The following is a 23,941-nucleotide window of genomic DNA, read 5'->3' on the forward strand; positions in this document are numbered from 1 at the left end:
GCACTTTGAGATGTCCTGCAGTAGTGAACGTCTTTCTTTCTGTTATACTGCTGTACTTACAGTTATAGACTATCTGTTTGATTTGGGGAACTAGTAAAATGTTGAGCTACAGCATCATAAAAAGTGAACACAACCCCAAAAAACTGACAGTCCTAGAGTGACTGACATGCAAAAACAAGTCGTTACAGGGGTTTTGTAACTTTAGCAATAGCTATAGACACCATTCCTTCATGATGAAAAAATAAATATATCTAAATGATGGATGGTGGAATCCAAATCTTGGAGATAAAAAATTCATGCGGAAACTTTGGCGGGTCTTATTCCCTGAAAGATTTTGAAATTTACACAATGAATTCTAGTTTATTATTTTCAGCATTATATTTCAAGATTATTAAGATTTTTAACATAAGTAGCATTTGAATTTTCAACTAATCGATCACTTTGCTCAAAATTATCTCAACAGACCCTGTCCCACATGCAATCTCCTACAACTCTAGTTCACCCTATCCCCTCTGTGCTGGGCTGAGTTTTACCAGCCTTTTGAGACAGGCGAGCAAAATGGTGTAGAAAGATGTTGGGTGGCATAGGAAGTTGATTGCCATTTTGGAAGAGAACTAGGTGGAGCATGTGCTGACCACTCTTCAAGCGGTTTCATTGGTGATTGGGCTCAAGAGGCCCTGAGAAGGGTGTTATGATCTCTGCAGAGACCAGCAATGTGTTTATTATTTCAGAATCCAAAAACCAGGTACTTACTAAAAGTATGAAGCCACAAGGTTCATGGTTTAAACCAAATGTATTTTACTGCGCCAAAATCAAAGAACATGAATCCCAATAACTACACTCTATCTTAAGTATTCAGCTATGTTAAAGATATCAGAAGTACAATGAACACAGTTACTTATAATCTGAACTCACCCTCTTCACTCAACTTTCCTTTTACACCCATTTGATCTACACTGCCAATAACTTAAGTCAAATGCTTATCCAAAAATTGGAAGATTAATCATTTGGTCTGAATACTGCTTCAAAGAAGTTGAGATTTCTTGGGCCTGCTGCTTACTTCCAGCAAGGTTGTCCCTTCAAATATCCTTCAACTGTCCTAAAATTGCAAGTTTCCTATTCAACACAGGCACCTCCAGCTTCTTAAGCATGGCCATCTTTGGACTGAACTCTCTTAGTTCTAATATCTTTAATTCTGGAGTTTTACTTCTAAAGTGCTCTCTCACTTTCAGCTTGGCTATACCAGAAATTCAACTCACTGTTAGGAGTCCTTCAGTTAACTAGACATTTTACTCTCTTTTGGCTAACCCACAAAATTTCAATTGAACCTTGAGGGAGGCATTTTCTGCAGCCAGCTTTGTCCAAAGCCTAAAAATTAATCTGCTTGAACACAGAACCAGTCCCTATTATTTATTTAAGTTGAGTTTTCTTTCTCTAATGTTTATCTCCATGGCAACCTGGTCACATGGTAATTCACTGGGAGCCAGGTACTTTACCATAAGTCCCCTTTCAGAGAGTCCTAGATCCAAAAGGGACCATCATCCCGCATAAAAAATGTTTTTTTTCCCCCTTAAAGCACATGGACCATCTCAAGGGTAAGTTTGAAATTAATAATTTGGGGCCAGAAGGGGATAAAATAACCTGGGCCATTGCTATCAATGGGTTCTCCCCAACCCTCTCTCCAGTCATCACCACTCCTGCTCATCTAGACTTACCTCGCTGTCTGCTCATGTCAGTTTGAATTCAATAAGGTGCTTTGGACCATCTGTTTGTGCCAGCCAATCGCTGGCTCTGGTTAAATGAGGCCTAGGTATTCAAAATGACTCCAGCCTGTTGAAATGGGCTTCTTGCTGGTGTATTTTACCTGTCAGCTTCCCTGAAATCATCCCTCACGTGGCACAAGGCTTGAACAGATTCTTTTAGTTTGCATAGAATAGGTCCGTGTATGAAAGTATATCACTTTAGTAAAGCCCTACACCTGTTTTGACTTATCCCAGAGATCAGGAAGCCCAGAGCTCCCCATTGCTTTCTCCATGACAGTGGCTTGGCCAATCAGAGTCAACTTGCTAATCAAACAGCACCCTTTTCTTCTGTAGCACAAGTTGTTGTGAGCTTTTGAAATTTGGCATTCTTGAATTTGTCCTGATGAGTGCAAGACAAAAAGCTTTTTTCAGCAAGATTCAAGTTCATTAATAATTGTTATGGCAAAACAGCGATCCCAGTGCCTCATGGGTACTCTGATTTTTCATTTCAGTAAAGGCTCTTATTTTACTAATGTACAATATTTAGAGGCTTGCATATCCCCACTGACCAATATACTTTGGGCTCACAAAATAACATAATTATTCATTTGTGGCATAGATTGTAATGAATTTTCAGTGTACATTTTATGCATCCATTTTGCTGATCTGTTGATCTTCTGTAGTAGACGAGTAAATGGCTCACCAGTAATTCTGACTTCCTTTTGGCTGTAATAGTGCTGAGTACTTCAGCAGCAGTTACCTTCCATACATAACATCGGATTGCTGACAATCCCGACATCAGTAATTGGGAAAATGTTCGAATTTATCATTAGGGACGTGATAGAAGGGCATTTAGAAAATTGTAATATGATTGGACGGAGTCAACATGCATTTATGGAAGGGAAATCATGTTTGACAAGCCTGATAGAGTTTTTGGAGGTTGTAACTAGCAGGGTAGATAAAGGGGAATGAGCGGATGTATTTGGATTTTTATAAAGCATTCAACAAGGTACCGCACAAGCACTTATTGCACAAAATTAGGCCCTCATGGGTTTGGTACAATACATTAGCATGGATTGGGGATTGGTTAATGGACAGAAAACAGAGTAGAGATAAACAGGACATTTTCAGGTTGGCAGGCCATGGCTTGTGCCTTACCACAGGGGTTAGTACCAGGGTCTTAGCTAGTTAAATCTATATGAATGACATGGGAGGAGGGGCCAGGTGTAATGTATCCAGCTTTGCTGATGATGCAAAGTATGGTGGGAAAGTAGGCAATGAGGGGGATAAAAGATAGAAAAGGGTTTAGACTGGTTAAAGTGAGAAGGCAAGAACCTTCAGATTCAATGAAATGTGGAGAAATATGATGTTCTTCACTTTGATAGCAAAATTAGAAAAGCAGAATATTTTTTGAAATGGTGAGATAGAGGAATTAGGGTGAGCTTGTACGCAAAGCATTGAAAGTTAACATGCAGTCCTAGCAAACAATTAGGAAGGCAAATGGTAAGCAAGCCTTTATTACAAAGGGATTGGAGTATAAGAGTAAAGAACTCTTATTGCAATTGTATAGGTCCTTGGGGAGACCACACCTGGGGGAGAATCTTCTCCCCGTCGGGGAGTTGGGCAGGAGCAGGCACACAGCCAACCACCGCCCACGATCAGGTGTGCGCCGCTATTTTATGTGGGCGGGCCAATTAAGGCCCACCCAGCATGACACGCACCAGGAAGTGCTGAGCGCTCCCTGTGAGGGCTGGGACATATCTATGAATTTTATTAAAAATTTTTACTGAAGTTTAAAAACCTTCATGAAACCTCATCCCGCCCGTGGATGAGGCTTCATGATAAATGCGAAGGCCGCCTGGACTCTTCGCCTGCCCAGCAACATTAAGGTTGGAAGGGCAGCTATGTTAATTATTTAAATTGTTATTTAATTGGCCTTATTAGGCCTTTGACAGTTCGGCGGGCATGCAGCTGACTCTGGTGCGTTCCCACCGAACTGAAGATCTGAATGACACGCGGTGATGTCACTGTGTGTCATTTTTCACATCGGAGAATGGGGCCCGCCCGCGCACACCGACCTGAAGATTCCAGCCCTGGGGTACTATGTGCAATTTTGGCCTCCTTATGCTTTGCTTGCCTCAAGGAATGAACTATGACAATGTCTTGACCAATCAGACTCAATTTGCCAGATTTGAAGTTAAATGAAAGCTTGGCAGTTGACTGTTCCCCGGTGCATTCTCCAAGGCAATGCCTCTACCAATCAGAATCCACTTGCCAACCAATCAGCATTCTCTTCTCATGCAGTATAAATTGTTGTTCCTTTTGTGATTTGGTATTCTTACGAATCTGTCCTGATGAGTGCAAGATGAAAAGCTTCAACAGCATCTCTCCTTTTTTCCAGCAATGCTGATGGTCTGTACTACCTAGCAACTACAAGGAAGGATATGCTTGCCTTAGAAGGACATCAACAAATACTGATTTCTGGGATAAGGGAATTGCCCTCTGAGGCGAGATTGAGCAGGCCTGGCCTATATTCCCTGCAGTTTAGAAGTATGAGATGTGATCTCATTGAAATATATAAAATGTTTCAAAGGCTTGACACAGTAGACGCTGGAAGGATTTTTGCTCATGCTGGAGAGCCTAGAGCAAGGGGAGGGGTGGGGGTTTGGGTTGGTCACAGTCTCGGAATAAGGGGTTGGCCATTTAGGACTGCGATGAGGAGAGGTTTATTGACTCAAGTTTTTGATTATTCTTTCATGGAATGTGGGCATTGCTGGCAAGATCAGTATCTGTTGCCCATCCCTTGAGCTGTGTGACTTGCTGGGGGCAGTTAGAAGTCAGCTACATTGCTGTCGATCCAAAGTCACATGCAGGCCAGCTAAGTTTCCTTCTCTAAAGGGGATTAGTGAACCAGATGGGTTTTTACAGCAATCACTGATAATTGTCATGGTCACCATTATTGAGACTAGCTTTTTTAATTCCAGATTTTATTAATTGAATTTAAATTCCACTAACTGTCATGGTGGGATTTGAATCCATGTCCCCAGAGCATTAGCCTGGGCCCCTGGATTATTAGTCCAGTGACGTTACCACTACATCATGCTCACCCCCATGGTTGTGAATCTTTGGAATACTCTACCGAGGAGAGATGCAGATACTCAGTTGTTGAGTATTGTTCAAGAAAAGGGCAAGAATTTTTGGATACTAAGGGAATCGATGGATATGGGGATAATGCGGGAAGGTGTAGCTGAGATAGTTGATCAGCCATGATCTTATTGGCTGGCTTGAGGAGCCACGAGGTCTCTCCTACTTCTTATGTTCTTATGGAGAAAGACCACAATCCATTTTGTTCTAAGATAAAAGAAAAATACCGCAGATGCTGGAAATCTGAAACAAAAAACTGAAAATGCTGAAATGACTCAGCAGGTCTGACAGCATCTGTGGAGAGAGATTAAAACAAAGTTGATGTTTCAAGTCCCTATGACCCGAAGAAGGGTTTGAGGGCTGAGCTTTTCCAGCATTTCCTGTTTTCGATCCATTTCGTTTATCTTTCATCACCCTAATAATCAGATTACATGATGATAATGGAGTTATTAACTAATTATGACAAGCAATCTCTATCAATTAGTCTACAACAGAACTAGACATGAGGTGAAGAAACCCCACTGACAAAGAACTTGTAACCCATAGGTTCAGAGTCACCTGTTCTTCCCACATATACTACATTTGCCAAATGTCATGTCTCAAACCACTCAATTACTGTATTATTGCATTGCTTTCTAAAAGGAATCGATCTTATTTGAATTTAAATGAATCATTACTATCTGCTTCCACCATCTGCCGAGGGAATCTGTTCCACAGATTTATCACTCGCTTGCTGAAATGTTTCCAAAGATTAGCTTTGAATTTGCCCCTCTTCAAGCATAGGCCACATCTCCTGTTCTGGAAACATAAAAGAGCTTGTCATGGTCGACACCATCAAGTTCCTTTTGATTCCTAAAAACAGCAACCATATCGTCTTTCAATCTTGTTTTCCAGTGAGAACATGCCTAATTTGCATAATTCCCCTCCTAATTCGATCTTTCCAATCATCCCCCTCCAATTCTTGTTGCTCTCTTCCGCGTCCTTTCAAGAGCTTCAATATTTATTTTGTACGATTGCAACCGGAATGGTGCTTTGTATTTTAAGTGAGAAGGCACCACTGAATTAGAAAGTAGAAGCATCTTTACTGTTTGAGCTCAATACTGACCTTTCAATACATTCCTTATTTACTTTGTTTGTTGTTCCCCAGTATTGTTCCGATAGCTTCAATTTGTCAATGAAGGTCTCTGGATTGCTTTAATTTTCCTCACATATATTTTCATTCCATTTTAGTATCAATCCTTTCCTGGTCATTTTGTTCCAATGTGAAGCACCTTGCATTCCGCTACAATGAAATTCACCGGTCCTTCCAAATATATACTCAGGTCCTCCTGCAACTTATTTCACTCAGCTTTGACGTTTACCACTTTCAATGTGATTGCAAATTTAGGCATGGGCAACGTGCTTCACATTTACCCACAATGATGTCAAACTCACTGGGTTGTAGCTTCCAGTATCATTTTTGGTGCTTTAAAAAAAAGAGTAACATGTACCTTTCTCCAGCCCCTGGGCTATCCTCCAATATTCAGTGATTTCTGGAAGATTTCTGCCAGAGTTCCTGCAATTAACTCCCAGATTTCCTCAAGGATCTTCAGATGCATCTTATCCAGCCCCTGAGATTTATTGACCTTCAAGTTGTACAGCTGTTCAGCAACCATGCCGAAGTAATGTGTAACTTACCTCCGCAGTACAATATTCTTGTTATTGTTAGACTGATACAAAATACTTAATAGCTGGAATTTTCAAGTCCCTCATGCCGGTGGGATCTTCCCGTGCTGCCAACGTAAAAGGAAATTTCAATGTTTCACCGGGGTGGGAGGGTGGCAGGGGGCTGGAAAATTCTAGCCTGTGAGTCTGCAGGGATAAATGAACCAGGAACCCTATTGGAACATATCTTACTGTCCCAGCTTACATCTTCTACGAGGCTGTATGAGAGACCGAATCATGTGACGTTGCATTTTTTTTTCTTTATGCCTTCATGGGATGTGAGTGTCCCTGGCAAAGCCAGCATTTGTTGCCCATCCCTAATTGCCCTTGAACTGAATGGCTTGTTAGGCCATTTCAGAGGGCAGTTAAGATTCAACCATATTACTGTGGGGTCTGGAGTCATATGTAGGCCAGACCAGGTAAGGATGGCAGATTTCCCTCCCTAAAGGGCACTGCATCCTGTCATGATGCACACAGTATATGATTAGCACATTAGACAATTAGAGCTAACCCATTAATATCTAATATGGCGCCCTACAATATGTGCAACACCATCTTGTTCTCTTTCCAGGTCAGGTACAGGGCAGAATTTTTGGCTCGGCGTGAAACTGCAGGTGATGATGTCGGGTGAGTGTCCTGACATCATTGCGCACTTGCTCGATATTTCAGTCAGTGGGTGCATGCGCGAGTCGGAAGTGCACCCGCCAACAATTAAGAGGCCTATTAAGGCCACTAAAGTTGTAATTAACGGAGATTTCTCATTGCCCGTTCAACGTTACGGCTGGTGGGTGGGCGAAGAGACCAGGCAGCCTTTGCATTTTTCAGGAAACCTCATCCTCGGGCAGGATGAGGCTTCCGTTATCAAATTAAAAAAAATAATAATGTATGGGCAGAATTTTCATCTCGTATACATTCAGGTGGCTGAGTCTGATGCGTGGGCATTTTTTTCCAGATTTTAAAATCTGCTTTTATTGCATTTAAGGTCTTCAGCTCCCTGGGGCAGCTCTCTGCCTTCAGGGAGTTTTCCACCTGCACTCACGCTGACTTCAGCGCTCGTCCTCTCACTGCCCCCACCCTGGCATTACTGAGCCTTTCAGTGCGCGTTTCACAGTGGATAGCCGTTAATCAGCCAGCCAGCATGAAATCACGGCCGGGGTGCCTTCCCCGTCTGCTCCCTGGCCCACCGATCGTGGGCGCCTGCCAATCTAAAACTCCTGCCCACAGTAACCGTCCCCTCATTGGTAAGGACTGAAACAAAAAGTTTACTTAACATTTTTGTTGCCTGCATTGCATCAGTTGCTGTGACCTCACCTGAATCTAATTTCACTCACCCATTCCACCTTCATTTCTTATAATATGACAAAAAGACTTTATTATTAACCTCCCTGTCTCTTGCCATGCTCAGTTTAGAATTTTTCATTTTGTTGCGCTTTTTATATCTTAACCATCCCTTCTGGAATTTGTCTTAATGCTGTGCCATTTTCCTTCACAGCCTTAAAAGTCTTTTTTGTTCATTCATGGGATGTGAGCAACTCCGGCAAGGTCAACATCCCAAATGACCCTTGAAAAGCTGGTGGTGAGCTGCCTTCTTAAGCCTCTGCAGTCTGTGTGATGTAGGTACACCTACAGTGCTGTTAGGGAGGCAGTTCCAGGATTTTGACCCAGCGACAGTGAAGGAATATCAATATAGTCCCCAGTCAGGATGGTGTGTGATTTGCAGGGGAACTTTCAGGTGTATAATATTCCCAGGAGCAGCTGTCTTTGTCCTTCTAGGTGGTAAAGACTATGAGTTTGGAAGGTGCTGTTAAAGGAGACTTGGTGAGTTGCTGTATTACATTAAGTAGAGGCACACAATTTTGCCACTGTGCGCTGGTGGCAGAAGGAGTGAATGCTGATAGTGGTGGATGGGGTATCGATCAAGTGGCTACTTTGTCCTGGATGGTGTTGAGCTGCTTGAGTGTTGTTGGAGCTGCACTCATCCGGGCAAATGGAGAGCATTCCATCGCACTCCTGACTTGTGCCTTTTAGATGGCGGAGAGACTTGGAGGAGTCAGCTGTTACAGAGCAGAATTCCTAATCCCTGACCTGTTCCTATAGCCAGATTATTTATATGGTTGGTCCAATTAATCCCCTGGTCAATAGTAACCCCCAGGATGTTGATGATGGGGGATTCACTGAGAGCAATGCTTTTGAGTGTCAAGGGGAGATGGTTGGATTCTTTTTTGTTGGTGATGGTCATTGCTTGGCATTAGTGTGGCTCGAATGCTATTTGCCACTTACCAGGCCAACACTGCATATGGACAAGGACTGCTTCAGTGTCTGAAGAGTCACAGATGGTACTGAAAATTGTGCAATCATCAGCAACCATCCCCACTTCTGACCTTATGATTTTGGGAAGACCATTGATAAAGTAGCTGAAGATAATTGTGACTAGGACACTAGCCTGAGGATCTCCTATGGATAAGAAGGTGGGCCTCCAACAACCACAATCATCATGTTTTGTGCTAGGTATGACCCTAGCCAGTGATGTTTTTCCCTTAGATTTATATTGACTTCAATTTTGCTAGGGCTCATTGATACCACACTCAGTTGAATGCTACCTTGATGTCAAGGGCAGTCATTCTCACTTCATCTCTTGAGTTCAACTCTTTTGTCCATGGCTGTCATGAGGTCAGGAGCTGAATGGTCTTGGTGAAACCCAACCTGAGTGTCAGTGAGCAGCTTGTTGCTGAGTAAGTGTCGTTTGATTGCACTGTAAATGACACCTTCCATTGCTTTGCTGATGATTGAGAGTAGACCGATGGGACGTTAATTAGCCGGGTTGGATTTGACCTGCTTATTATGGACAGGACATACATGGGCAATTTTCCACTTTGTCGGGTAGATGTCAGTGTTGGAGCTTTACTGGAACTGGTTGGCTAGGGATGTGGCTAGTTCTGGAGCACAAGAATTCAGTGCCAGAGCCAAGATATTATCATAGTCCATAGCTTTTGCTGTATCCAGTGCTTTCAGCCATTTCTTGATATCAAATGGAGTGAATCGAATTGGATGAAGACTAACATGTTTGATGCTTGGGACCCCGGGAGGAGGCTGAGATAAAAGATTCACAAGGCACTTTCTTCACTGAGTTGCTCGGTAGTCCCGTTCAATTAGGCAGGAGCGGCTTTAAGCTTGATAACTCTGCATTGCAAGAGTACACCTTGGTTCACTGAGCTCAGATTCACCTTCATGAAATAACTCCATAGTTCTTCCACTCTGCTACACATATTCAACTCCCAGGGCCTATTCTGAGAAAATATCTCAGCACTTAGATTTAATCCTCTTAAAACATGTTGAGGTGAAGCCCAGTGACATTTATTGTCTATCCTACCATTCAGGTCTCTTGTAGCCGAGCGTGATAATGTGATCTCCCTAAATCTTGAGATCGAAGGTCTTTGTGTACTATACTGAATATGAATGGGTTTGCCATCATAAAGTGTGAGGTAAGAGAAATTAACAACTCTACGCAGTTTTATTTTTTGAGAAGAACTATACTTACAATCATTTAAACAACCAAGAATGGGGTAGCACAAACGTACTGATGATAAAGAAAGTGTGATGTGGGGTTGGGAGGGGGGATTTAAATCTTTGAAGATGCAGTGACATTTTTTTAAATATAATTGCAAATCGCCATCATATCAAAACCAATCTTAAACACGGTTAAAGCCTGGATAGGTGAGGTCGCATTGGCTTGAATCCTCCGAGGAGTGGCAGTCATTGTAGGATTTCCACTCTGCTCCTATTTTTTTACACAGTGCTGTAGCGCTGTCTTTTCTGGCACGGACTTGCGCACTGGGCCTCTACAGAAATGTGGAGAGCACCTGTCCTCAAAGTTTTTTTTCCATAGTGCAGGATCATCAGGGAAAGCCAAGCCACAGCTCCCTTTTTATGGCACTAGCTGCTGTATTTTGGTAAGCTTTCATTCACTAACACTAAAGAGATATGGGACATTTAAGTAGCTTTTCAGCATGCTAGTGAGTGAGTGTGCGAGGCAAGTGTGCAGGGTGGGTAGTGTGGTGGGTGGCAGAATGGGTAGAGTGGCAGGCTGGTATGTGGCAAGAGGGTAGGGTAGGTAGAGTGGGTAGGTCTCAGGCTGGGTACAGTGGCTGGATGGTAGGGTGGTTAGGGTGCCAGCTGTGTAGGGTGGTAGGGCGGTGAGGTTGGGTCAGGTTGGGTCGGGATGATGTTGGAGGGTCATGGGGGAGTCAGAGTGGGAGACTAAGGGGGGAGCTGGAGGGTTGGGAATGTTGGCGTGTCAAGATGGTTGAAGGATCAGGAGGGTCGGAGGGCTGAGGGTGGTTCAAGGGTCAGGAGGGTCAGAGGGCTGGAGGGAGACAGAGGGCCGGGGATGAGTTGGAGTTTCAAGGGGATTCAGAGGGTCGGGGGTGTCGGAGAGTCGGGGGGAGGGGGGTGGGAGGGGGGGTTGCAGAGTCAAAGTTTCAGTTGTATAGCTACTCAGCAGTTAGATATGTTTTTTTTCGAACATTTCCTGGATAACAATTCTGATAAGTGAGCCGGAACTGCCCAAAGTCCCTAACTCTAATTCGGAGTTGCCAACTTTATCGGAGACTTCCGGAGAACTGAACAATTGCGCATTGGAAACTTCCCGGGGTCCTTGCATTGGGACTGTTGAAGGGTCCCTCAGTGCATGTCCACTGGGGTCTGACCATCAGGAGACTGGAAGATCTGGGTCATTGTATTTGACTTAACAAGCGAGAGAAACCAATATGAGTTGCAGAAAGGGGTGATTCAGGCAGTTTTAAGGTATCACAGCCTGACAGAGAAGTGGATATAGGGGAGATGGAGTACTGACAGCAAGATGCGTTGCAAGATTCTGTTTACCTTAACCTATATGCTTCACAGTAACTGTTAAATGAATAGGAGCTGACAGTAAGACTGTAAAATTATAGTAACTGCCAATGAGATGGAACAGATACCACTCAGCAACGTATCTAGAATAAATGTCCACTTTCAACACAAATTGTTGAAGAGAGAAAGAGGCAAAATAAAGTGGTTCCAAGAACAACAGATCCATTGACAGCATAGTGCACCTTTCAATAGCTTTTAGCTCATTGCCAATGTCAACTGAGGGAATTCAGCTCAGTTGAGAGCACAAGGAAGTTTGCAATGTCTAATGACTAACAAATGATAAGATGAGAAACATTGCAAATTTCTGTCTGGTAATATAAGTGAGAAAAATGACCCACCATTGCATTAACAAAAAAAAACATTTTCCAAACTCAAAAGTCATTGCGTCAGCCAACTTCTCTATTTCTCTTGGTTGCTTAATGAACTAAAGACCACTTCTGTTGGAGATCATAAGAAAACACTCACTTTCCTCCTGAAGCAATCATTGCTTTTCCCAGGAGGGGAAGCTGAGGCTGAAACCCTGTTATCATTCTCATAAAGTCAACCATGTGTCTATGAACATAGGAAGCAATTACAAAAGGAAACAAGAGAGAAAAGGAAGGAAGACATTTATATAGCGCCTTTCATGTGAGAGAACATGTCAATGTGAGATCCCACCAAATCTTGACAACTTGAAAGGAAGGATGAGAGAGAATTCTCCTTCTCCCAGTCAGAAGAATATCAAATATGGAAATGGGAGGGTTTGACAGGGATGGGAGACAAGCAGAAGCCTAAGATAATGTAAGCTTTATTAACTGCATTGTCAAAGTTTCCCGCCACCTTCAATGACTTTTGTACATAAATACCCAGGTCCCTCTGCTCCTGCACCCACTTCAGAGGTATATCCTTTATTTTATATTGTCTCTCCATGTTCTTCCTACCAAAATCAATCACTTAACATTTCTGCACCTTGAACTTCATCTGAAACTTTTTTGTCCATTCCACCAACTTGTCTAGTTCCTCCTCACAGTTGCTTCCAAGTTTCGTATCATCCACAAATTTTGAAATTGTTCCTGTACACCAAAGTCTACATTGTTAATATATATTGGAGAAAGCACGGGTCCCAACACTGACCCCTGGGGAACTCTACTACAAACCTTCCTCCAGCCCGATAAACATCCATTAACCACTATTCTCTGTCTCCTGTCACTAAACCAGTGTTGTATTCATGTTGCTGCTGTCCTTTTTATTCCATAAGTTATAACTTTGTTCACAAGTCTATTGTGTGGCAGTGTATCAAATGTCTTTCAGAAGTCCATGTGCACCCTATCAACAGCATTGCCCTCATCAACCCTCTCCGTTACCTCTTCAAAAAAACTTCAGCAAGTTAGTTAAACTCGATTTTCCCTTAACAAATCCATGCTGGATTTCCCTAATTAACCCATATTTGTCCATGTGAGCCAACTTAGTCTGAGTGAGGGCAACTACTTAATAGGGATGAAACTAGTAAACCAGAGTAGATAATTCTCCATCCAGAGAGAACTACAAACCAAGAAAAATCTAGTCAATGTATTGGAGCAGCTCCAGGATGCGAACCTCCTGAAGACAGGTTGATCAACTCTTGCTCTGTTCATCTGGTCAATGAGTTAAAGGTGAGGAGAGATACAGAAAACTCTCACTGATGAGGAATAATACCAATTTGTTAAAACGATACCATTATGTCAAGTGCCTGTAAAACTGAACTTGAAGTTCATAGCTGGGAATGAAAAATCTGAGCCGGGGATCAAGAACCTTATGAATAACCAGAATTTACTGCTGGAATTGAGAAATGTGCCCAATGCCAGTTGATAGAAAAATTATGGGAGAAATAAAGGAATAGCAATCTGGAATATCATCTACTCACCTGTAATAAAGATGGAATGAGCAGTGTTCCTTTTGCACAGGTAGAAAGGAGAAAGCACATACATGCACCCGGCAGGATGCCATCAGACAACTGAGAGCCCTTTAAGGGAATTGGTTTAGTGCAAGAGGTTAAGTCAATATACAAGCAGAGATCTGCTCATTTACTAGAGAGATAAAAACAATTTGACCAGACAGAAAATACACATCTAGTGTATTACATCAATAATGCTCTAGGTAGGTTAAAATGAAATAATCTAACGCAGGCTTGTCCAACCTGTGGCCCGCGAAGCCCCTCCTTCTTTGCCCCCAGAGTGTTTGTTGAAAATGCCAGTAGGACGGGTCAGTGAGTTTGAAGATTTGTGCTCCACCAATCACAGCCTGTCCTCCCCTGCATTTGCTGCTGCCCGAAGGGGAAAAAAGTAGTCCGGACCAGTACTTTTATTCCCCCATTTTTACTGTTTTTCCATTCTGGGTGTTAGGTTCACTATTGAACCTATCAGCAGCAAACATGGAAGAGAACCAGGTTCTGATTGGAGGAACACTGGCAACTCTGGAGTGCACGGGGCCTCAGCTTACCATGCTTATAGTGCTTTGGCCCAGCTCCAGCCACTCTTCCCCAATTCTCCCTGCATTCCCCAGCTCAGGACTCATTCACCTGGTTCATCCTGCGTCCATTCAGTTCTCCTGGTTTCTCCTGCATTCCCACAGTTTTCCAGGCTCCCTCCACACACCACCCCCCCCCCACCCCGCCCCGCATTTCCCTGATTCCTCGCTGAGTTCAACCAGCTCTCAGCATTTCCCTGGGTGGGCACCCACGTTCGGGTGCAGCTAGGCCTCAGGCCTTAATCCAGGCCCCTCTTCCACTCAGATCCCAATGCCCCCACAGCTGATTTGGTTGTGAAGGTAAGTGGTTGAGCGGGAATGAGATAGGGTGGGTGAGGGAGGGATGGTGAGTGAGTGGGGGAGTGAGTGTGGGTGAGTGGGTGGGGGAGTGAGGGTAGGTGGGGGAGTGAGGGTGGGTGGAGGAGTGAGGGTGGGTGGAGGAGTGAGGGTGAGAGTGTGAGTGTGTGAGAGAGAGGATGAGTGTGTTTATTTTTATTCATTCAAGGGATGTGGGCTTTGCCTGGCTAGGCTGGCAGTTATTGCCCATCCCTAGTTGCCCTTGAGAAGGTGGTGGTGAGCTGCCTTCTTGAATCACTGCAGTCCATGTCATGTAGGTACACCCACAGTGCTCTTAGGGAGGGAGTTCCAGGATTTTGACCCAGTGACAGTGAAGGAACGGCGATATATTTCCAAGTCAGGATGATGAGAGGCTTGGAGGGGAACTTCCAGGTGGTGATGTTCCCACGTATCTGCTGCCCTTGACATTAAAGACGGTAATAGTCATGGGTTTTGAAGGTGCTGTCCAAGGAGCCTTTGAGTGTTCATGTATGTGGGTCTGAGAGAGACAGTGAGTTTGACTGTGTGTGTATGTATGTATATGTGTGTGTGTGTGTGTGTCTGAGAGAGAGGGTATGTGTGTGCCTGAGAAGGTGTGTGCATGTGTGTCTGAGAGGGTGTAAGTATGCGTGTTGGTGTGTGTCTGAGAGAGAGGGTGTGTGTGTGGGCATGTGTTTGTGTATGAGAGTGAGGATGTGCGCATGCGTCTGAGAGGGAGGGTGTTTTTGTGTGTGTGTATATGTGTGTGTGTATGCGTCTGAGAGAGAGGGGGTGTGTGTGTCTGAAAGGGTGCGTGTGTGTGGGCGCTTTTGTGTGTGTCTGAGAGGATGAGTGTACACATGTATGCGTGTGTCTGAGAGAGAATATTTTTGTGTGTGTTTGTGTGTGTGTCAGAGATGGAGGGGTGAGACGGAGGGCAGAGTGTGTCTGGCTCATTCGCAGTCTCAGTGTTCTCATTCACCCTGAACCCCACACACCAAAAGGCACTGTCACCCACTCTCACAGTGGTGGGGATGAGTAATTGAGCTCCCTCAGTCTGGGAGTGAGCTGGACGCACAGACGATTGCACCCTTTCACACTCGAATGGTCATCTTAATTTTTAAAAAAATGAGTAATAAATAATCAATTTATTGTTGTGATTATTTTTGCTCAACATGTTGTTTCTTTTCATAAAGAAGCTTTTTTTGAAATGCTTCTTTAATGTTGCACCAAACCTTATCGCTCCGAAACTTGCTCTTCAGCACCTCCCCAGCCACCCGAGTGTGAGAAAAATTGAAATGTGGTCCGCCATGCAATAAGGTTGGACAAGCCTGACCTAGAGACAGATTGAATCTGTAAATAATGGTATAAGTTGGGCAAGACGTTTAACCCACATCTAATAATAGAAAAGAAAGGATAGACTCCATTTATCCTACAGTACCTGCTGGTGCAAGTTCCACTGGATAATGATGTCAATGATTCTGTAAAGCATGAAATGGAAGTGACACAGTCTGACATGTGAAGTTTTGTTCAACTTCCTCAACAAAATCAAGTTGCGTGTAGCTGCTGTTTTTAGTCACAATTAGTAAACGCTACTCAGAACCCTTATAATTATTTTTCTTATGATGTATAGTAAATTTTTTGCATCAGTTAACTAGAAAAACATATTAAAGTCTATTGAACCAACAGAGGTCTAACCCTTTAGGATTGTGTGTCCCGTCAAAAACTGCGTTATCAGCATCTGCTGAACTGCTTGAATAAAAAGCAAGTCTATTGTGATTTGGAATACTGCATTTCTTAATTCAATAAAAAAAAGCCATAAACACATGTGCAAATTGGACTGTATGCACATGGTTGCCTGAAGATTTAAAACAATAGCACTAGTGATACAGAGAATTAATTCATTGCTTTAATTGGTTTTACTCATGGAATATAGAAGCCAAAGAGGAATCATGGTGAGCAACTGACAGAACACCTAAGAAGTATTTCAAAGTAGAAAATAAATACATGAAGTGATAATGAAGGTGACAATTTGTACAAAACTGTCACACCTGAATTGTTTTCACACAAGGTAGAGTTCAGCTGTAACATACACCAGAGTTATTAAAAGAAAGAGCACAGTGAGGCAGTGTACAGTAACCCACCCAACCAAATGAAATACATGAGGGGTCAAATGAAGAGGGGGTAGCACACATCATACATCTTTGGAAACATTCTCCTCGTCCAACCTCTCCTGGGTAACTAGAATAAATGCGAAGGTATGATGACCAACCTTCTGAAGCTGTGAACTGGGTATACGTCTTCAGAGCAGTAATTAGACCATAAGACCATAAGACATAGGAGCAGAAATTAGGCCATTTAGCCCATCGAGTCTGCTCCGCCATTCAATCATGGCTGATAAGTTTCTCAACCCCATTCTTCCGCCTTCTCCCCGTAACCTTTAATCCCTTTACCAATCAAGAACCTATCTATCTCGGTCTTAAAAACACTCAATGACCTGGCCTCCACAGCCTTCTGTGGCAATGAATTCCATAGATTCACCACTCTCTGGCTAAAGAAGTTTCTCCTCATCTCTGTTCTAAAAGGTCTTCCCTTTACTCTGAGGCTGTGGCCTCGGGTCCTATTCTCTCCTACTAATGGAAACATCTTCCCCACGTCCACTCTATCCAGGCCTTTCAGTATTCTGTAAGTTTCAATCAGATCCCCCCTCATCCTTCTAAACTCCATCGAGTATAGACCCAGAGTCCTCAAACATTCCACATATGTTAAGCCTTTCATTCCTGGGATCATTCTCGTGAACCTCCTCTGGACTCTCTCCAGGGCCAGCACATCCTTCCTGAGATACGGGGCCTATCCAGGCCTTTCAGTATTCTGTAAGTTTCAATCAGATCCCCCCTCATCCTTCTAAACTCCATCGAGTATAGACCCAGAGTCCTCAAACATTCCACATATGTTAAGCCTTTCATTCCTGGGATCATTCTCGTGAACCTCCTCTGGACTCTCTCCAGGGCCAGCACATCCTTCCTGAGATACAGGGCCCAAAATTGCTCACAACATTCTAAATGTGGTCTAACCAGAGCCTTATGAAGCCTCAGCAGCACATCCTTGCTTTTATATTCTAGTCCTCTCGAAATAAATGCCAACATTGCATTTGCCTTCCTAACTACTGACTCAACCTGCAAGTTAACTTTAAGAGAATCCTGGACTAGGACTCCCAAGTCCCTTTGCACTCCAGACTTCTGAATTCTCTCCCCATTTAGAAAATAGTCTATGCCTCTATTCTTCCTACCAAAGTGCATGACCTCACACTTCCCCACGTTGTATTCCATCTGCCACTTCTTTGCCCATTCTCCTAACATGTCCAAATCCTTCTGCAGCCTCCCCACCTCCTCAATACTACCTGTCCCTCCACCTATCTTTGTATCATCTGCAAACTTAGCCAGGATGCCCTCAGTTCCTTCATCTAGATCATTAATATATGAAGTGAAAAGTTGTGGTCCCAACACTGACCCCTGCGGAACTCCACTAGTCACCAGCTGCCATCCTGAGAAGGACCCCCTTATGCCCACTCTCTGCCTCCTGCCAGACAGCCAATCTTCTATCCATGCTAGTACCTTGCCTCTAACACCATGGGCTCTTATCTTACTGAGCAGCCTCCTGTGCGGCACCTTGTCAAAGGCCTTCTGGAAGTCCAAGTAGATAACATCCATTGGCTCGCCTTCGTCTAACCTACTTGTTACCTCCTCAAAGAATTCTAATAGATTTGTCAGGCATGACTTGCCCTTGATGAAACCGTGCTAACTTTGCCCGATTTTACCACGCACTTCCAAGTATTCTGAAATCTCATCCTTAATAATGGACTCTAAAATCTTACCAACGACCGATGTCAGGCTAATCGGCCTGTAATTTCCCGTCTTTTGCCTCACTCCCTTCTTAAACAGGGGGGGTTACATTAGTGATTTACCAGTCCTCTGGGACCCTCCCTGACTCCAGTGATTCCTGAAAGATCACCACTAATGCCTCCACTATCTCTTCAGCTATCTCTTTCAGAACTCTGGGTGTTAGGCTGCATGTGGCTATTTGTAAGTGTGAGCCCCATACACAACTAATAAGCCCATTCTTTCCCCATTCTCCCCTTCTCTTTCCCATTTCTGATACTCCCTCTCATCTCAGTTCTCCCTCCCCCACACCCCACACCTCCACTGCCATCCTTCAACTTTCCATCTCCTCTTTCCCAGAGCTTAAAGACTTGGAAGTTTCAATCCTTTAAAGTTGGAAAACAAGTAAGGAATGGTTCCTGATTGGTACCAAAAGATGACTTCTTACAAAATCCTTATTAGTGGGATCAAGCTTTTCCATGCTTCCAAGTTTAGGATGGTTAAAGTGATTACAGGGGCTTGATAGACCTGATTTAAGGAACACATTTATTTTGGATGTTTGCCGATTTACACCATCTACAAGCCACCCACGATCATGCACCACCGGTCAAAGTGTGTACTGCCTAATTCATATTGTACTTTGCATATTATGTACAGTGTATTGCCACTCTCTAATTGTATACTTGCAAAAAAAAAAAAATTTGAGAAGCCACATCTTCAAGTTAATAGCAAAAAACTGCGGATGCTGGAAATCCAAAACAAAAACAGAAACAGAAATCGAAACGTCAACTGTGCTCTCCTCCGCCAATGCTGCCAGACCTGCTGAGTTTTTCCAGGTATTTCTGTTTCTGTTTTTGTTCTTCAAGTTAATCACTATTTATTACTGCCACTGCATTACAGTGTTTCTAAATATCAGACTGATACTTGTTAATTAAAGTGGACATAGCATTTTTAATGAATTATATCTGCCAAAGCTGCAGTAAGGGAAGTAAGTAATGTGACGTGTTCAAGTGGCTATAGCAGTTGCCATACAATGACGTTTCACCCAATCGCAGCATTAATACTTACAACTACATAGTGATCCCAGCAATTCTTTCTGAAAAACCTAGAAACACTGGGACACTAATAGCAAGTGAATGTAAACACACCGTGCTTTGTTTCAAACTTTCTTTTCTGTGAAATTTCACAGGGCCTTGGCAGACATTTTACGAAACCAGGGACCGATTCCAGTACCGCACTATGAGAGAGAGAATATGACTGCAATAGATGGATCGCCCAAGGATAATTCACCTGTTAGAACCTCGAAAAACCATTTCACACCAGTGCGAACATCCAAAGGCAATCACGGTGAGCAGAACCTCATCCCAAAACTGAGACCTTACTTGTGTTTTGTGACTTCTATCATTGAAATAGCAGATTTCTGCCAAAGCCTCTGCCACTGTGACTCAGCAAGGCAATGGTTAATGAATAGCTGTAATTCACATAGCTTCTTGCCTTTGGGACAAGAGAAACTAAGGCCTAACTCAGACCTCAGTGCACTAAAATTTGGACAAATACACACATTTGAGTTTGAAGTTATTGCCAATATGATATTGCTTACTCCGTGAGGGTATTTTTCAGTTTATTTTTAATTAGGCTGACGTTTTATCACTTGGAACTGATAACTGAGGCAGATCTGACTTATACTGTAAGAGGTACCTTGCTGAAATTGCAGAGGCCAGCAACAAAGGGGCACTAGACATGTGTGGTTGGACTCGTTTGCAGAACTCCGTTCTCCAAAGCTGTCTGTTCATGTTTGGTGAAAGCAATGTCCATTTTCTTAATCACAACAAAATGACTGCAACGTGACATTCTTAGGTTTTTAGGAGTTTGGATGAATCACTTCACTACTTTCAAAATGCACCTGTCCATGCTGTGCAAATTCAAATGAGCCTCAGGCTACCTGCTGGAAATTGTCTTGAAGTTTTGGCACATCTCAGATCCAATTTGGGAACGGACTTCCACAAGTCAGTGCCCGCTTTGCACACCCAAAACTACCCTGAGTTAACAGGAGGGACACAGTTTAACTGCAAATTTATTGTTTTTGGGTGTCACTGAATAAAATATTTTGAGGTGGATTGAATCAGGGGTTCTTAGTTGAGTTCTTAAACTTATTTGTTATCTTTAATTAGGAGCAATTAGCAGTTGCAAAGTAATTACAATTTACTGTAGGCCAAAGTCTCATATTAACAAAATACAAGGCATACTATCAACATTTCATTTATATTCCCGAATTGCATCTACTCTACAATAACCTTCCAAAATAAAAATCAATGATACATCTTCATGTCAGCTACCTCGTGATCAGGTCTTTCTCTCTTTCCCCATTTCAAAAATAAAACTGTGTCAGTCTAACAACTGTCTTCAGTTCTCAATGTTCCAGACCAGTAATTCTAAATTCTAACCTCCAGGGGAACATAAAACAGGCAGTACCTGAAGTAAAAGGAAAACAAGAAAAACATAATTGGGTTATAGCACTGTCCTTGTACTTTGAGGATCTAAGTTCAAATCCAGTCTAGACTCTTGGGATGAGAGCTTTTTCACATTCTGCTGCCTCTGAAATTCTTGAGTGTTGACCCACTTTTGGTACTGGAGAAGTGTGAATGGCACAAAACTATCCGTCACTCTGTATGAAATGATCACCAAATTGGTAGTTTTGATCCAAAAGCAAACATGAAAAAGCTGGGATGGAGAATGCAACGTGAGACTGGTACAGTCTCAGTAAGCGCTCTGTGGATGGAACTAACATGCATTGTTTGAGATAATGGGCAGGATTTTCCAACCCCCCCCCCCCCACCCCCCAGCCGCCGGGATCTTCTGGTCCCGCCGCAAGTCAGTGGACTTCTGGCTGGGGGGCCGCCTCTCCTGCGGTGGGTCCCACCCACAACAGGGCTGGAAAATCCCGGCCGATGTCAGATGAAGATTTATTCTGTATATGGCCTGTGCCATACCTAACCTCATCTGTTTAATGCTGGTGGCTGCTGCTGGGGCTACAGGCAGTGATCTGTACCTCAAATCCATTTCCTGATGTTTGCTTCATTTCCTTTGGATCTTCTGACCTAACAAAAAAACTATTTATCTCAGTATTGAAAAATGCAATTCACCCAGTCTCCACAGCCTTTGGAGAATATATCTATTACTCGTTGTGTGAAAAAGTGCGTCCTGGTTTCTTCGTGAATGGCTTTGATCTACTTTTATCACCCGCTGTTCTGAACACCCCCATCAGAGGAACTTGTATTTATTTGAAATCATTTTATCATTTTAAGGTCTCAATTAAATCACTTCCAAAACCTTCTTAACTCAAGAGTATACAACTTCTAATAATCTAGCCCTCCAGTCCCTGATGCACCTTGTCCAAGGCCTGTATATCCTTCTTGAATTCCAGTGTCCAAAACTGAATGCAGTGCGAAAGTTTAACTTACGCCCCTCCCTATTCCAGGTGCCTTGAACTATAGCCTTTTTGCACCTGGGCACCCGGATCCCTTTGAATCTCCATAGCTCTTATTTCACTCATTAAGAATTTGCTTTCCTTACATCCAAAGCTTGTAACCTCACACTTTCTCACGCTGACCTCCGTCAGACATAGGGCTGAATTTTTCACCCCGCGGGACGCCCAAACCAAAAGGGACTACAGTAGTGGGGGGGTGGGGGGGGGGGGGTGAGGACCCCGACGACATTGCACGTTTGTGTGATATTTTGCTTGTCGGGCACACTGGAGTGCCAGAGCAGCACCCACCATTAGCTAACAGGCCACTTAAAGCCCTTAACAATCCAATCGCCTGTGATTTTTCATTGCCGGTGTGATTTTCTGCTCGTCGCACGGGTAAAACGGGCAGGAGGCCAGCCAACATTTTCTCAAACCTCATCCATGGGCGGGATAATAAGGGTCAACAGCATTACCAGTGGGAGTATTGAGCAGTTTTGGAGATAGTTTGCTGCTGGTTGCTTAATGGTACTTGGCAGCTTCATCTCTGTCCAGGGCTTCATTCTTAGCATTTCCAGGTTTCATTTCAGGACTCATCGCTGTCTGCCAGGTACCCAGAGGATTCAGACCGTGTGGGCGCTTCCAGGTATCAGACGGCTTTCCCTTGCCCTGGTAATGGAGATTGTGGTCTCCGGTGGAGGCACCTCCTCCGAGGGGGAAGAGAGGGGCAGAAGGGAGAGGAGGCCGGGTGTCCCAATGCGGCTTCCAGGGAGGGACCTGTGGGAGGAGAGGCGCAGGCACAAGGGGCTTGGGGCCAGCAGGTAGTCCAAGGCAGAAGGGGGGCGCAGAAGATGCCACTATCCTGCTACCAGGGTTTACGGGCGGCGAAGCAGCTACCTCAATATGTCTGAGGTGCAATGCCAAAGGAGGCTCCGCCTCTCCAGGGAGACCATGATCTCCATTTGCCAGATGATTGAGACTGAGGTCAGCTCCAACTGTGTGGATGGACACCCCATGCATGTGGCGCTGAAGTCACAGCGGCCTTCAACCTCTATGCCTCCTGCTCTTTCCGGGGGTCAGTGGGGGGTCTGTGTGGCGTTTCCCAATCAGCTGTCCATAGTTGTGCCAAGCGAGTGACAGGTGTGCACTGACCTTTATTCTTTACCATACGGATTAAGCCAGCCAGGCTGAGCGAGCCAGAGGCTTTGCAGCGATTGCTGGCTTCCCCCGTGTCCAGGGTGCAATAGACTGCACACATGTGGCCATCAAGGTGCCAGCAGACCAGCCAAGTGCCTTCATCAACAGGGAGGGATTCCACTCCTTGAGCGTGCAGATAGTCTGTGACCAAGGGATGCAGATTCTGCAAGTCTGTGCAAGGTACCTTGGCGGCTCCCATGACTCTTTACGTCCTGAGACACTCCCAGGTGCCAAGGATCTTCAGTGCTCCAGCCCGACAGGTTGGATGGCTGCTGGATGACAAGGGCTATCCATTGAAAAGGTGGATTAAGATGCCTCTCTGCCACCCAAGAACAGAGGCAGAGAAGGTGGATTAAGATGCCTCACTGCCACCCAAGAACAGAGGCAGAGAAGGTGGATTAAGATGCCTCACTGCCACCCAAGAACAGAGGCAGGGAAGTGTGACAAATCGAGTCATGGCTCCACGAGAGCAGTGGTAGAGAGGGCCATAGGTCTTCTAAAGATGCACTTCCGATGACTGGACCGTCCAGGGGGAGCACTACAATACCCCCAGGGTGGGGGTCACTGATAGTGGTTGCATGCTGCGCTCTCCACAGTCTGGCACTGGCAAGGGGGGACCCACTGGAGGAAGGTGATCTTGACGCAGTTGAGCAGGCCACAGATGTTGAATCCAGTGGTGAGTCAGAAGACTAGCGCGGTGAGGAGAACGCTGAGGGCATGGAGCCAGACCTTGGCAGCCTCCAGGGAAACCTTGTTCCAACGCTCCTTCAGCTAGGCTGCCAAAGATCAGCTTCAAACACATACCAGGGCTGCTGCCTCCATCCCGGATGTCTGAAAGGACCCTTTCATTTGAACAAAAAGAACACTCAGTACCTGTGCAATAAAGTTCAGAGCCACTTACATCCAGCATTACATATTGGCATTCCCTGCACCAATAAAATAAAAAGGTGAAACATAGTCAGGACATGACAACAAAAACAAAGTTTATATAATTTTTAGAAATTACAGACTGTTTACATCAACTTCCCTGGTCTTAGGTCCCAGAGCAGTTTACATTAATTAAACATAAATGAACATAAAATCACCCATGACCAGTCCCTCTTATG

The 23,941-nt window shown here is 44.1% G+C and overlaps 1 protein-coding gene across 1 annotated transcript in view; it reads left to right on the forward strand.

Moving 5' to 3' along the window:
- LOC121293867 (protein shisa-6-like) overlaps nt 1-23,941 on the forward strand; it is a 521,308-nt gene that overhangs the window by 45,016 nt on the left and 452,351 nt on the right. Inside the window, exon 2 of the mRNA XM_041217286.1 lies at nt 19,365-19,522. Coding sequence (XP_041073220.1) covers nt 19,365-19,522 — 158 coding nt within the window. The remainder of the gene's footprint in view (nt 1-19,364; nt 19,523-23,941) is intronic.

Source organism: Carcharodon carcharias, chromosome 22, assembly GCF_017639515.1.
Source record: "Carcharodon carcharias isolate sCarCar2 chromosome 22, sCarCar2.pri, whole genome shotgun sequence".
NCBI classification, from domain to species: Eukaryota; Metazoa; Chordata; class Chondrichthyes; order Lamniformes; family Lamnidae; genus Carcharodon; species Carcharodon carcharias.